At 34.4% G+C, this 16,941-nt stretch overlaps 1 protein-coding gene across 5 annotated transcripts; it reads right to left on the bottom strand.

Annotated features, from left to right (window-relative positions):
- Positions 1 to 459: 459 nt before the first annotated feature.
- Positions 460 to 16,334, bottom strand: LOC134532705 (BLOC-1-related complex subunit 8 homolog). 5 transcript variants are annotated; one of them, XM_063369463.1, is made up of 4 exons: positions 15,868 to 16,334; positions 11,613 to 11,790; positions 10,549 to 10,656; positions 460 to 5,812 (listed from the first exon to the last, which is right to left on the bottom strand). In XM_063369463.1, the coding sequence occupies exons 1-4, from the start codon at positions 15,938 to 15,940 to the stop codon at positions 5,629 to 5,631; spliced, it is 543 nt and encodes a 180-aa protein (XP_063225533.1). In that variant the 5' UTR covers positions 15,941 to 16,334; the 3' UTR covers positions 460 to 5,628. The 5 variants fall into 5 exon arrangements, with proteins under 5 accessions (XP_063225533.1, XP_063225536.1, XP_063225534.1 ...); XM_063369466.1 differs by having other exon boundaries at positions 15,794 to 16,334; XM_063369464.1 differs by having other exon boundaries at positions 15,455 to 16,334.
- Positions 16,335 to 16,941: the final 607 nt, after the last annotated feature.

Here is a 16,941-nt window from a genome sequence, read left to right on the forward strand (position 1 = left end):
CAAGCCACCCTTGCTGGTGGCTGCAACAGCCGGAGAGCCTCCGTTTGGTCATAACTCATACCTGCTAGCCACATGGTGACATGCCACGAAACAAGTCTCACTCTGCGCCTGGAACTAACTAGTAGGATTGCTAATTTATTTTAGTTGGCACCCTTAACAATCGTCAACCAATCACCGACTCTGGCAGGATGACAGTAAATCAAAGGGTGCTGCATGGTGCACTAATTTCACATCACCAAGGGCAAAGTGGATTTTTTAAAACATATTGTGACAGCAGATGGAAATCATCCACTTTTACAAATTTTTTTAAATGAAAAAATCTGGTACCATCAATTTATAAACTTAATAATCCTACCAGTAATTCAACATTTTCATTTAACGAGTTATGTTAACATTTAAAAGAGAGCAATTAACTGTTTTATTCTTGAATTACTATTAAATTATACGTATATTAATTAAATGTGCAAATACTCAGATGATCTTGAGGACACACTCATACAACAGTGTTAAAAAATGAATTTTCAATTAGATTAACCGGACTTAACTAACACGTTCAGTTCTTTTTTATATATAAACTTGCACAGTTTGGTACATAACTTTACTCAGAACATGTACAGAAAAGACTTTTTACTCTAGCACATTCAGGAGCACAGCATCTGGTTACCGATTTTGCTAGATTACTGAACGTCAATAGAACTTAAAATGTGAATACCAAAGAAAAATTACACAAGACAGTTAATTTTTAAAATATCTCCACTATCACTTTGCATCACAGTCAAACAACTTTTCAATCCATCCCAAAAAATCTGATTAATAGCGGATTGATCTGCCTGATTACAGAATGTGCAGAAACAAGAATGCCTGGTTAAAGAGCGCCAACTGAATAATGTTTCCTACAGCGATGCATAAATGCAAGTTTCCCAAAACCATGAAGTAAAAAAAATATACTTTTCACAAAATTCATTTTTAGGGATCCCAAATGGTTCAAAATTTTATAGTAAATTGACATGTCCCTGGATGTCATCCAGAGGTGTTGTAGTTCAGTGGCGTTGTCATCCAGTCACTGGTATTTGACTGATAGCAGACAGGTGGTAGACTGCGATCCTTGAAAGGTCACCAGGAAGTGAACACACAGTTCTCGAAAATTGGCTTAGGAAGGAAATGCTAACTAAGGTCCTCGAAAGGTCGCTCTGAGGAAGGAAACTGCTGTCTTCGAAGAGAGGCTCAGGAGTAAATGCCATGGTCCTCAAGATAACACTACTGAGAAGGGAGAAAAGTAAACATTTCACTTGTTATTGCATTATTGGCTAATAACCAGTTAAATACATAACAACGCTCTAATCTGGTTTAGTACATCACACTAAATATATACCCAGTATATATAGCAGCATAGTACTATATGGTACATCCCATATAACAACTTCCTGTACTGTCCTGGAATACAGCACGTGTTACATCAACAACAGGTGTTGACACATGATATAACATTACCATAGGTTATTCGTGATTGCTGTTACCTGCCATCTATTAGTGGTAGTAGACCTTTACATTCCCCATAGAAAACATCCTGAAACTGAGGGGTCTTAGTGATTCTTTAGGGGCTTTTGCAACATTGCGTCAGTAGTTACTGCTTGTAAGGGCTCAGAGCAACATGGTGTCTGCTTCCACTTCGTAGTGGTGCTGGTCGAAACATTGGAATAAGAGACTTGACAAGATACTTCAACAGTGTAACAAGCAAATTATGTACCTTGCTCAAAATAGTTATGGTTACATAAGTACCAACTATATTCCTATAAATTATGGTATCTACAGAAATTTTTTCCATGTTACATATTTAAACCCTCCCAGGCAATAACTTTTCCATCTTTAAAATATGTAACTAAAAATATTTTAAAATAACAAAATAATATTTTTTTTAATCAAAGGCACATACAAAACAAAGAGAACAACCATAATTTACAATTTATGATCACTGACAACAGCATGCATAACCATGAAAATGAAATAACCATACATGCATACAATTACACTGCCAGTAAAATACAATTAAAAATAAATATTACACAAATTTTAAAACAATACAATTTAATATAAAAATACTAGGAATATATCAGTTAGGGCCTACTGTTTTTATACAAGGTACAAAACAAAAAATCTCAAGAGACACCCTCACAGACAATAAGAAAAGTTATGAAAATATTCCTAGCCACAGTAAAGATATTATTTCCATGAACGGCTTGGATTAACTAAATAGTAACAGGTGAAATTATATACCTAATAACTACAATCCTTGGATTCCTAAACATAAAATAACATTAGTTACCCAACAAATTTAACACTTTTGTTCAATTGCAATTACATTAGTATAATTTCACAGGTCATATATTGTGTTTCACTAGGATGAAAACAATAAATAGAAGAGAAAACTTTTGACATTTTGTTAGCTAAATAAATGCAGAAATGCCCTAGTTATGGTATATTAACCACATTTACTACATGCTGCTAGCAACCTTCTTCAAACGCAACACATTCTTTTTAGATGATTCTGGCATTGGACATAGGCTCATTGATAAAAAGAACATAGCAACATAACTAAGTACAACTCAACTAACGGGTGGAAGAAATATTAGATCATCCAAACATGAGAAATAGATATTTCCAACACCTACACCCATTAACCTAATGGTTACTACAATCTGAATCAACACATGTGACAAAACCTTTGTTAATACATTTGCTACCATCATCTCACTTGCCAAATAATGAATGAAAAGATGTCTAATGTCCGAGTGTTTTTTTTCAAAAGATCCCGAGCATCATTTGTGATAATCATTAAATACTAACTGGCTCTCCCCAGTTAACAACTTCACTCAACAGTTCTTTGACATGGATAGCCCCTTTAGTAGCCCAACTAATTGCTAAATATTCAGCCTTAGTACTGGAAGGGCCAAAGGTGTTTGGTCTTTGGATTCCTAACTAACAGCTGCCCCACTCATTTTCAACACAGTTAGTGTATGATGTCAACTAACTTGCTTCCTGCCCAGTCAGAATCTACAAAAACTCTGATATCCTCACCAACTTTTGAAACACTATGACGGAGTCCAAATCCTTCCAAAATTTGCTGTGTGTATTTTCTTTGGTCAAGACTTCGGTCTTTGCTTCTTTGTCTGTAATAATTCTCATCCCAAGACACTCCTGTACCACTGGGATATTTAATCTTGAATCACCTTACTAAACTCTTCCAACAAATTTCCATTTTTCAACTTCGTCACTACTGAACACAAAACAATCATCAACATGCAGAGCAACAATCACTATAGGCTTTTGGTTCCTTCTCCGATGAACACACTGTTTACATTCTGATCTTGCAAGCCTGAGCTCCAACACTGTTTTCCGAACATTTTTATTCAAAATCATTTTATCACGTTTTCAAGCCATAGTTTACCCTATTTAACTATAAAAAACCTGCATTTTCTTTCATTACTTACGAATCCCTCTCGTTCCGTGGAAATCAGCAGGATCATGTAGGATTTAATTTCGGGGTGGAATAGAACAACTTTGCCTGCTTTTTGCTTTATAATTCTTTCCTTTTGTTGGTGGGAAGAATTTTTAGAATTTTTTTTGGAAAACGGGGAGGGGGAGGAGGAATATTCAAGACATAACTTCTGGAGGTAAACACCAAACTCTTGACTGAACCCTTTTGCCACTAATCATGCCATATACCTTTTAATATCACCATCAGTTATCTTTTTAATTTTTAAACCCCACTTTTAAGTACTATATTTCCATCTGGTCAATCAACACATTCCCACATGATGTTTTGAGATCGACTTATATCTTCTTGCATGGCACATATCCACATCTTGCACTTTTTACAGGAAAATGCTTCCGAAACAGTCCTTGGTACTGCTCCAATTTACAATGTTTTTCCTCATGCTTCACATTTGGCCCTACAAACACCTGCAGCGAAAGGTATGAAGGAAACTATTCATTCTTCTGGCCAACCATTTTCTTTACAACACCTACGGTTGTTTTGGTCAATTCCCATAATCTGATGTTGAAGTATTTGAAACATGTGAGATTCTCTTACCACTCTCATTTCCACTACTTTGTTCAGCCTCTTCAATAAATTGAACACTTTGGCCTTAACAACTCTATTGCTTTTTTGTCCTTTCAAAATAAACAACTCCTTTGGTTTAAAAATAGTTCTGTGAATATTCATTTATCAAATACAGCTGCATAACAATTTCCAATCATTATAATTGCTCAAGATATTCATTTTTTTCTACACTCCGCAGAATATTCATTCCTGGTAAAGTTGTAAACGTAAATAAATTTTTCACTCTTACAGATAGAAATTAAAATCACTGAATGCAGAGTAACATGACAATATTAACATTTCATTTTTTTGAAATTCACCTACATCCACATATTTATTGAATTTTAAAAACATTTTTCTAAACCAAACTTTTTTTGCACAGCGTAAAAGACACATTGCAAATTTCCTGGGGCCTATAACCTGTTAGCTAAAAAAATTCAGTAATGCCTTATTGATAAGATAAAATTTATTCCCCTACAAAATGTATGAATTTATATAAAACCATTTTACTAAAACACACATCCACACACTATTTTGTATGCAGTCTTATTTTTATTTTTTAAAAAATTAATGGAATAAACAATGGGAAAAACTATTCAATAATAACCTTGGTTGTCTGTGATTTAATGACTAGCAACAAAAGTTGTTCCTAACAGACAACATTCTAGATTACTCTTTTATTCTACAGTCTTATTTTACATTTGATCATGGTAAACATGCTTGGAATATTACATAAAATTATTAATTCACATTAGCAACCAGCTGAATGGCAAGCGCAAGCCTGAAAAATGTGAGATCCCAGGGACGTCACAGTTGGCAGTTTGGAACGGGCAGCAAGAGTGAAGAGGGAGTATACCTTCCTTCCCCCTTCATGGACACATTTACAACTTTACAGAAGTTCACAAAGGGAGGAGGAGGCCAAAAATTTCAATTTTAGCAGAGTACCTAGTAATAATTTATTGTGGCCAATTTTATAATGACAAACTGTTGATTCACGCACTGTTTCCTCACTGAAAATGTAGTCTCTGATTAGTTAACAGGGTGAAAAAGTGAAAAGATACTACTCCCCCCCCCCCCCTTCACGACATTAACTGCAACCCATTCCGGCACTCTCAGCACAGATTAATGATGGGTATAGACCGATACTTGTATTGTGTTCCAACATTACGATTTGCCGGCAGAAGTGTTGAATACAAATGATGTTAGCATTGCTACTCGTGTTGGTTCGCAAATGGTACTCTAATAGACATTTTTTTTTTATTATGTTGAAGTATCAAATCTAAAGAAGGAACGTGACACAGACCATATGTATCCTAATGCTGAATGCACTTGTAACGAACAACCAAACACTTATGCCATTGAAACTCAAGACACAACAAGGAGCTCCGGTAAATTTCATAACCCGAACAGCACAGCAGCCGTACACATCAGAATACAGTTCTGTCGTTGGCAAAATAAAGCGGTTCAATAATTTTGGAGTTGCAGAAATCGTTTGCTGCGCAGCCCGGGCGCGGTCTACATCCACCGGCTCAATGGTGCGCCGTGTTGGAGCGCTGCAGCCCGGCGGAGCCCGGGTGCCGGGCGTGGGCCATCATGGACTCCACTCGGCTGGCCGTCTCCCTCAGCGCGTCCGACAGCTCCGGCAGGTCGGGCAGGTCAAGCGTTATGTGCGCGGAAAGCCGCTTGTAAACTGAAGAAGGCTCCTTCTTGTTCCTGTAACATAACATTCGTACAGCAAAAGAAAAATTTCTTTTTTTAAAGTTTGAAATCCTTGTTAAATACTATGGCGAAAGGTCTTTAATCCGGAATAATCCACACCATGGCCACACCAAACTAGCGATTCTACCTTATCATCAAATGTCAATAGTGTTTTGACGAGAATACAAAAAAAAAATTAATTCACACTACATGAAAATGCCTGAGGCAGGGTCTACACGGATGGAATGGGGCCGACACTGCTAGGAGCCGGCTGCCTTGCCCAAGGGACAGACCTGTAGTTCCGACCAGCCAGAAGGATGCGTGAAGGGATACCAGCGCGGGAATGAATTGGTGGGGGGGGAATGGGAGTGCCCTGAGAAAACAGGCCACGGCAACATCCACCCAGTTTTCCCTCTTGCAAAAAAATCCAGGTTTGACCCTGCCAGGAATCTAACCCATATTGCCTTCATGGGAGGCAAGTGATGTAACCACTGCACTTCCATTTACAGTACAGTGATATTTAAAACAAAATGAAAAAAGTTGCTACAGAGAAAAAACTAAATACAGATGAGTATTGCAGGTCTTCAAAAATTCACTACGCAAAAAAAAGGATCAGTGAAATGTGATAATTAATCTGCTATAAAACAGGCTACACCGTACTGTAATGAAAGCAGACAGTAACGATAAATTCTGAGGGAACTAAAATTGCTGGCAGCCAAAGTCATCAGCCAAAATCCACCTGAAAAGATTATGTACGCGAGCAACTTATTTGTTGCTGGTTTAAAGAACAAGAAATTTTTAATGTACCACACGTTTTGACTGGGGAAAAAAAAAACAAAAAAAAAATCCTCATTTAGATAATAAACAAGTTATTCACTTTGGGATAGTCATAAATTTAGTTAAAAAATGTATATTTAATACAATTTTCTCAGAAATACATCCCCTTTTACTGAAATAAATAAATTTAACATTTATTATTATTATAACATTTTATTAACCTTCATCTTTTACTGTACACCTGCCTTTCGAAGTAAAGCCGTAATTTGTTCCAAGAAAATAGAGCGCTTTTTAAAAACAGGGCTAATCAAATACGTATTATTTCATTAGCGATTATGCAATCAAAATAATTTGTTTTCCAACCATTGAAGTGTGTTTGTTGACTATTATTTCAATCAAGGCACTACTCCAGTTAAAAGAAATTTACAGTATTAATTATAAGCCAAAATACATTCAAATAAATGTTTGACTTACATTATGAAAATAGATTTGAAAATAAAATTACAATGTCTTTTACAAGTACCACAATTGACATATAATGACTTGGCATACCATTTCTGAGCTACAAAATAAATATGTTATTAATATATAAGCTCTCTTGAATGACTGATATGATTAAATAAGCATAGACATAAACTTTCCTACTAACAATAAATATTGTTTAACTCATAAACGTGATTCCCAAGAATATTTGCTTTTAAGAATGATAAACATAAAATTAACACATACAACCATATTATAGACCGTGAAGTACACCTATATATACAACATGCAATGCAAATTTATATAAGTCAGAGATTTACACATATGGCTCTATACCTTAAAAGGAAGATCACTGGATCTAAAAAAAAAGTATGAAAGAGAATCTTTTGTTTTTAAAGTCAACTAAATAGATATCCATGACATATTACATATATGTTAAATGGGAATTTTGTTTGCAATTTTTTTACTAAATGGTGTTTTAAACTGAACAATTGAAATATTTATTTTGGAGAAAATTTAATTAATTTAATTATCTGTCTGCAATGTTTACTCACTTCTAACGTGATAACAACCACCACTTCACCAAAACGGCTTTTAATCAAATTAAAATATACTACAGCAGTAAAGGTAATTTAAGATTTACGAAGTACCTCAAGCTTTGATAACGACATTTTTATATTGATAGTAAAATCCACGTAGAGACTTTTTCAAGATACTAAGAAATTGAGACTTATTAACAAGGAAATTTTATTAAAAATATTGATGGGTCAAATCCCAAATTTCTCGAATCTGAATCTCATATTGAAAACTCAAATTATCAATACTAAATGGCGTTACAACAGTAAGCGTACAAGCAATACTTTAGCCGCAGTCTAATATTAATGTTATATCATCAATATAAATTTCAATACTATACTCATACACCAATGGCTACAGAAGTTTCAAACTTTGTAAAGTTTGGCCAAGAGACTTGTAAGCAGTTTTCTATTTCTGCCCCACTTGTCTCAACAAAATCATCCTGGGTAAATCTTATATCACGGTAGTTATCTATCTGGTATCTCAAACAGTTCTCAGTGTCCCATTACACATCCTAATTATTCTATGAAAACAACATGGCCATGTAGTGTTTTAAGCTATAGCATGTTTCATCCTTAAGTTTGCAATGTAAATTTAAATGGGAACTCACTCTTTCTTTCCCATGAACAGTTTCTGCCATCAGCACTATCCTTGTTTCAATGTGCTCTGTTGCCAGATATTACAGCATAGAGCAAAAATGTTTTAGGCACAACTATGTAATAGGTATAATGAAAATATTTTACAATGTATCTGAAATATTGTATTTTAAAAAGTAAAATTTTAAAAGAGAATTTTGGAAGTGCATTTTCCTGCTGTTTTTCATCAATTAATTTATACATTAATTGTTTTATTTCTAAGGAGTTGTAATTGAGACACACCATCTTGATTTCAACTACATTTGTCAGAATTTTTTTATTATTACTTAATATCAAATAGCATAATTTTATGGAATGCCTTGTTAAGAACACTGATCAGCTGCTAAAAATTTATGTAATTGGTTTTTTAGCATTGAATTAATCTTTTTGTCAGAATGACAAAAACTGTAATATGCTGAGGCATGTTTTTTAAGTAAGTACCATTTTGAAATTAGATCACTGTAGCGCATGCGGGCTGTGAACATAAATTTGTTGGCAAGCCACAGAAACCATTACAGAAACATTTGACCGTGTTTACGTTTGTGAGTATTTTAAAATGCCTCATTGTCAGGTCAGTGAAGTGTCTGGAGAAAGCATTATAATAAATGTTATGGTACAGAAATGGAATAGAGCTTTTAAAGATGGCCACACGAATGTTCTTGACGAGAAGCGAAGAAGGCGACCTACTGTCATTACTGAAGATATGGCGCACAAAATTGACGAATAAGTGAAAGAGAACAGACTTTTACGATTTCATAATTATCTGAATTTTTCTCCATACACTTCACTGATCTGACGAATTTTAGCTGCTGTCACGTCTTAAGCAATAAGAAAACTAATCACAACGCCTATTTCAGAGTCAGTGAGATTCTCAATCGGCAGATGCATTTTAAATACTCACAAACAAATATAAAGACGGTCGAATGTTTCCATAATGGCATCTGTGGCTTGTCAACAGATGTAGTTACGCAGCTCGCAGGCGCGGAATGCGGACAGCAATGCTGCAGCGGCCTAATTCCAAAACTGTACTTACTTAAAAAACATGTTTATACTGTTATTATACACTAATAAATGGTCTTAAAAATTCAACAAATAGTAAAATTAAAACAATTACCACTTATTTTTTATTTAAGATGGTGTACAAAATATTATTTTCAGTGTTAACAAGGAGGGTAGTATCAAATCTGGCAACAGTGGTCATAATTTACAATATACTGCAATCTCACCGTGAGACACACTATGGCCTTCCATACATCATAATACTAATCACACATATGTGTGTAACAAAATAAATAAACAATCACACATTGTACAAAAATTAAAATCATCATGCCAAAATCTATTTGGTTGTCAACTACTTTTTCTGAAACATTCAAACAAAAAAAGAGTAAACAAAAAAACTGCACTAATAAATAACCTACATACTAAAGCGTGTCTCCTCCTTAGTTTGTAGTGTATTTAAATGGGCATTTACACTCTTTTTCCAATTCATGATATCTGCTATTAGTGCTATTCTAATTTCAGTGTGCTGTGTTGCCCGATATACATTAAGAGCATAAAAGTTTTAGACACAAATTTATAATCTAATGAAGTTTTTTTTACATGTATATAAAATAATTTATTTTGTAAATGATAGTTTGAAATGAAAATTTTGGAAATACAATTAATTGTTGAATTTCATCAACAGCATGATCTGGTAATACTCAACAATTTCTATCAATTTTTTTTATTATATTAATATTAAGAATTTGGGCTTTGTTTGACCATAGCTCATAATTAATGGAACGTCTCACTAAAAAAGATCAATGGCTAAAAAAAATTCCCTGTGAAATAAAGGTTGTGTGTTTATAATTGATAATTTTTCTTTCAGATTATATACAAATGTACTGAATACTATCAAAAGACACAATTTTATAGTCTTAGAAAAATTAAAAAAGAGTGAAATTTATTAAAAATCAAAAATTATTATAATTATTTATGGTATACAAAATAAAAATTATAATGTTAAAAAGCCAGGTAGTATTAATACATTACTGGGCACCATTTGCTCGGTATTGCAATCTAAGTAGAAGACTATAAGTCAAATATACTTCCAAGCAAATAATATTTGAAACTTAGCAATAACATACTAAACTGAAAAGTCAGGCAAAGCTCTAATTACATTCCTTAAAATTTTTAACTGGGGTGAAATTTTAATAAAAAGCTTGAAACACTTTTAGCATTTTAACATCTCATATAGTCATATACATACATTAGTACATCTTAGTCCTCAGCCCATACCTCCGAGATTCTTCGTACTTTATCTGTTGTTTCAGGAACACAGCATTTTTTAGGAGCTCCTGAATATTATGAAAGCTCTCCTCTGCACTTTCCATGGATTTCACTGCTCTAGAAAATAAATTTGAGCATGTCATTGAAGACACCTTTATAAATGCGTAATTTAAAAACTAGGATGTACCCAAGTTACTCACCAGCTCAAGTTCAACAGTATCCAAAAATAATTTATCAAATATACAATCACAGGTGAAGACCTAAAATATGTACAAAATAATGGGGAAGAATGCCGATTCCCGTACCCAAAACATTGAATTTTACCAAATTTGTAACTAACACATAGAATTCAATAATTACATTCCATATAAACTGTCATAAAACATGTCACAACAATAATATAGCTCCATGTGGTATGTGAAATGCCAGATTCCCTGTGCTGGGTTTTCATACCAGAAGGTGACATTTCCATATTTCACAATCTATTTCCAAACACATTTAACTTGATATTATTTGAAATTGTTTTTCTGCCTTGGCTACATATAGTAGAGACTTATAGTAGTTTAATGCTGCACTAAATACAGTACAACTTTGATTAACCGTCACGGTCTGGACCAGAGCTGTGACAAATAATGGAAATCTCTTAACGCATACATTTAGTCCCCATGATTTCACTGCGGACAAAATTGAAACTAGGTAAACACAATAGCGACTGGTTAGCAATGGATTTGTGGCGCATAGACAATTAGTCACTACCACCGTCAAACAGTACTGTTACTACCAGCTTTATACAGTAGGGCGTAACAGTAATCCATGGAAAATTTTAAAGATGTCTGTTTGTTGGTACTCAAACATTATTTAGACAATGACGGATAACAGAAATTAACAGCTAAACAAGCGAAGATTAGTTTTACTCTACTTTATAAACTTACACAAAAATTTTTTTTTCAGAATTCCTGTAATATGTCATGCGGAAACAGAAGTGAAGCTCTATCCATACACTTTGCTAAGCAAGGAATTTCAGTGCTTCTGGCAACACTGGTAAAATGTATATGTAATATTAACAAACATACCCCACGGCATACTCCACGTCATAGCAACGCCCTTGAAGCTCATGGTGGAGCTTGTTCACTTCCACTCTCTTCTCCACCATGGGCGGCAGTGCCTTCCTCACGTGCTCCTGCAGGCGGTAAAACGCTAGCGACGGCTCGTTGGCAACGATGTGCATGTTCTCCGATATCCGCTCCGTTGCTGAAACAAACACACCAGCGTAAAACTACAATGTCACTGACATTATACATACCTATGTTCAATGTAAACACGGACCCCACACATTTACTATGTGCCATTGCGTTGTTACAAACCAGAATTCAGAAATTTCCTGCACTTTTAATGTTTTCCACACTCCTCTGACCTTCCTGAGTTTACAGGTGCCATGTCGCTCAGAGTCAAGGTTTTTTGTTTATGGTGACCATAAGAGATCATATAATATGCCCTTTAGTAAAATTATGAAAATACTTTTTTCAAACATTAGAGACAATCCGGTATTTACCCTGAAAACAGTGTTTTTAAATTCCTACTGGTTTTGAAAAATACAGTTTGTAACTTACATTACAATGCGTGTCTATTGATGCAGCCGCCGCAATTTTCCGCTTTCCCGTGTAAGTCTGTGTTTGTATGATTCGGAGAACTTGAGTTAAAATGTTAGAATGATTGATTAAGTTAGGTTAGCAACATCAAAAATACTTCAAAACATTATGGACAGTTGGTTGGGTTAGAATAGCTACGTTAAAAACCCAGTTAAATATTTTTAATGGTTGCTTAGGGATTACCAATTTAAGATGTAGCTATCATAATTTAACCTACCGTTCACATGATGTAAGCTATACTATCCCAATCAACCATCCACAATGTTTTTAAGTATTTTTTAATGTTTGACATAAGTTTTCCAAAATATAAACACATGTACCCACCAGGTAAATCAAAAAATTGTTGCGGCCGCATCAATTCACAGGATTGTAATGTAACCTATTAATGGTGATTTCTTAGGAACCAGTAGGAATTTCGAAATGCTGTTTACAGGGTAAATAGAGGAAGGTCTGAAGTGATAGAAAAAAATATTTTACGAATTTTATTATTTTATTTACGGAAAAGCCGCGACTCAAGAATTTTACCGTGATTTCTTATAAACAGATAGGAATACATAAACGCTATTTTCAACGTCTCTTAGTGTCTGAAAAAAGTATTTTTGGAAATTTACCATGACTTCACAGAAACACCACAAGAATATACCCTCTAGTATGCAGGCATTACTTTTTATTAAAAAAAAAATTATAAATATGTAGTTGGGCGGTATTTGCGAAAAAAAATGTTAAAAATCCGAAAATATTTTTATTCTATGCTCTTTAACTTCCTCTTTTCATTAAAAGCGACGGAGGTAAGAAATTTCCAATTCTTTAGGAGATATCGAATTTTTAAATTTCATCATATGTAGTTCAGCGTATTTGCGAAAAAAAATGTTAAAAATCCGAAAATACCTTTATTATATGCTCTTCAACTTCCTCTTTTCATTAAAAGCGGCGGAGATAAGAAATTCCAAATACTTTAGGAGATATCAAATTTTTAAATTTCATCACAATACCAGTGCATTCATGTGGCATGAACAATTGTTTCTTGTTTACGAGTCCATTTTTTTATTGGATAATGATGTCACGTGATTGTTCGTGATAGGCCAGAATTAAATTGAACCAATACATGATTATTTTGTTCATTTATTGTTTAAAACTGTGTTTAATTACCACCTCCAACTTAGGTGAGTTTTTAACGTTTCTAATTTTAAGTGTTATTTGTTATCGTTGCGCAAGTAATAACTAACAAAAAAATGTTACGTGAGTTGTTACTGTTCATCCTTTGTCCCGGTTTGTTAGGTCAAGTCAGTTACATTATAAATACTTTAAAACTAAAGAACCATTGAAATTAATTCATATTATTTTTAATGTACGCTTAGTTTCAAAGTATTTATAATGTAACTGACCTGACCTAATCGACCATTTTAATTAATTAGGCATTCACAAACACATGGCAATAAAAAAAATGTCAACGGTCAAATGATTACACAGGTCTTGTATAACAAAATAAGAACGGCGATATCTCCTAAAGTATTTAGAATTTCTTATCGCCGACGCTTTTAATGAAAAGAGGACGTTTAAGAGCATATAATCAAGGTATTTTCGGATTTTTAACATTTTTTTTTCGCAAATACCGCTGAACTACATATTATGAAATTTAAAAATTCGATATCTCCTAAATTATTTGAAATTTCTTACCTCCGCCGCTTTTAATGAAAAGAGGAAGTTGAAGAGCATCTAATGAAGGTATTTTCGGATTTTTAACTTTTTTTTCGCAAATACCGCTCAACTACATATTTACCAAAGTTTAACAATGATGTTATTTACTCATTTCAGTGGGAGGGCAATGAAGACTACGAAACTTATGGTTTTAAAAAATCATTAAAAAACCAGAAAATGTAGTGAAAAAGAGCCTTAAATCGTTTCAATTTAAACTTGATGCAGCCTACTCCCATCCTATTGATTCCATTACATAAACAAACTAGCTGACCACAAGCTCATAACAAAACCATTTTAATGTAAAAACAAATGTCTGGTTTCTTCAGAATGGGAAGTTTAAATAGCCGAAAAGTATTTACCTTTCTTAACTTTGACTTCTAATTCAGGATCAGAAGGATACGACATTTTCTCACTTTGGGTTTCAGTTAGGTACATATACAAAAAGTATAAAAACAAAATATATCTGTCTTATTTAATACAAATATCATAAACACGGTTCTGTTTAATATAATAATAGCTTGACAACATAAACTTTTATAGTTTAAACAAATACAGTAAATAGGAATACCGGACACTCGGTAGCCATATTGGAAACAACTGCGATCAGCGCTCCTATCGGGCAGTGTTGTGTGTAACGTTGTTAGCCCATTTGTTTACGTGTTTTGACGGTGATTATTTTGTGGTAAATAATTTATAACGCGCAATTGAGATGGATCCGCCGACATATGGTACGTGCGGCAAAGTAGTAAATGAAAGTCACATAATTAAAGCAAAGAAGAAGCAAAACATGAAAGCCAAGAAAATAATGCACAAGTAATATTCAGGTCACACACTTTCCTGTAAGGAATACCACAGTATATTAGTTATGTTTTATTGTGTTATGTTAGGTCTCTGTAACATAGGAAATAGGCCATTTTAAACTAAAATCATCATCAGTCATCCTATACTATTTCCAGCCTGTCTACGGGTCAGCTAAGTACAATGCCTCCATCATCCTCTGTCTTTCCACAATTCCTCATCCTTCAATTTATTCCAGTCTTCTCCTCTATCCTGCACTGCATTTAAAATATCTTTAAAGCAAAAGAGACACATCAGTTAGGCTAAGTAAAAAAATTATTATAAAAATTATAAGCTGGTTTATTTAAAGATCATCAACAAAGCCAAATTACTGAGGAATAACAAAATTATTAGTAATGCTTAAAATAAAAGTAAAGGTATATGGAATGTTGTAAATAGTACTATTGGTAAACTTGATGAAGGATTTGAAAATATAAACATAAATATAAACATAAAGATTTTTCCTGACTTATTCAGATGATGCCCATGAGCACTGTAAAGCTCCTTACCAAATTTACTAGTGTCAACAACAGTGACATTATAGTAATTTTTTACAGAGCATGCTTATTTTACTTTTTGTTGCTTCTACTTCTTTGTTGACACATGACCTTTACTACCAGCTGTTATTACAGCATTCTTTGAGCTAAAAATTATAGTTAGGTTAAGGTAGGTTGAATCACCTTCAGTAAAGTATTTTTACACTTTTATACTACTGATTTAACTGTTTTTACCCCAAAATTTTAATGATCTCATCAGCCCTCCCCACTATGACGATTTCTGCTCTTGGAGTGCATAATTACAATACTGTTTGAGACAAACACTGTGTTTCTACTCGCTCATAAAGCACTCTCTTGCCCACTCTTGATGTCGCAGAAAGTCCTTTCTCCAGTCCCAACTAAGAGAGAGTGCAATCCTGGTTTTTAACGAGAGTTTACACACTCTTGAAAGCTGCGACACGGCCAGGCCAAAGAACAGTCTATATAGGCCTACATACACATAAGTAAACAAAAATTTGGAAACAGAATAAACTTACTGCAAGCATATTTAATGTTAAGTAGCTTACAAAATACCTTTACGAAAATGTATAAAAAAAATATTTTAATGCATGTTTAGTCTGTTTTTATAACATCATGTTCACCCTAACCTAATTGGTACACAAATATGTCTTCATCACTTGGTTCTCTTTTAATTCGTTCCGAGGTCATGTTCGTTTCCATTTCTGTCCTCCAGCACTAGCAAGAGAGTACATAATAATTTCCAATATTTTCGCCTGTTCAGATCATGTCACAACAAAGATTATTTCTGCTTTTCCAATGACAACAAACATTTAGGACAGTATGTTCAATATTTGCCACAATGTCATCGCGTCAAATTTGTTTATTATGCACAACCAATATTACGCATTTCAATCTGACAGTTATTTTAACCAAACCACTGAAAAAATGACTGTAACGTTTGTAACAAACTCGTGTATGTCATTAGAAATACATTCATTTTTGAATTCCCGCCACTAGCATACAACACCTCACGCAAGAAAGCGCTAGCGTCGGTGGTTGCCAGGCTTTCCCATGTTAAACGACAGGAGTGTCCGGTATTCCTATTTACTGTATTTGGTTTAAATGCAATATTCGCTCTACTACTAGCCTTAGCAAATGCCATAGTATTTAAGAATTATTGTTTTTAACCTCTTTTCTTATTTCTAAAGCTCTAAGTGCATATCGCCATGTGCTTTTTCAGCCGGAGGCCTAACCCTCCTACTTAGGTCTTTGCATCGCACCATAGGGCGCGTGGGCAGACATAATTATTATGGGACCGGCCGCCTCCAAAGTATTCTTTCAAGTAATTTACAGGCACAGATGTGAGCCGGGGTGAATATTTAGGACCAGGAGAAAGTGCCATCGTAAATATACTAATCAACGTTTTATCCAGAATAGTGTAGAATACTGTGCAGTTGTACATGTGGGCGCTGCATTAAAGCCGGATGTGATTACTACCTTGCCGTCGCCCCGGGTCTCGTGCTCATGACCGGGCGTGTGTCCTAGCAGATATGTGGCTTTTAGGTGTGTCTCCGGGTGGGCGCCAGGCTAGCTGCTCTAACCATGATGTGGGTGTGGGTGTTTCGCCCCTTGTGTGGTCTACTAGGATCGTCGGCGGTACTTACTACAAATAATGTACACGGGTTTTCTGAGACGTCTTTTAATTGCGCAGCGCCCACTGA

This window comes from Bacillus rossius, chromosome 6 (assembly GCF_032445375.1).
Source record: "Bacillus rossius redtenbacheri isolate Brsri chromosome 6, Brsri_v3, whole genome shotgun sequence".
Taxonomy (NCBI): domain Eukaryota; kingdom Metazoa; phylum Arthropoda; class Insecta; order Phasmatodea; family Bacillidae; genus Bacillus; species Bacillus rossius.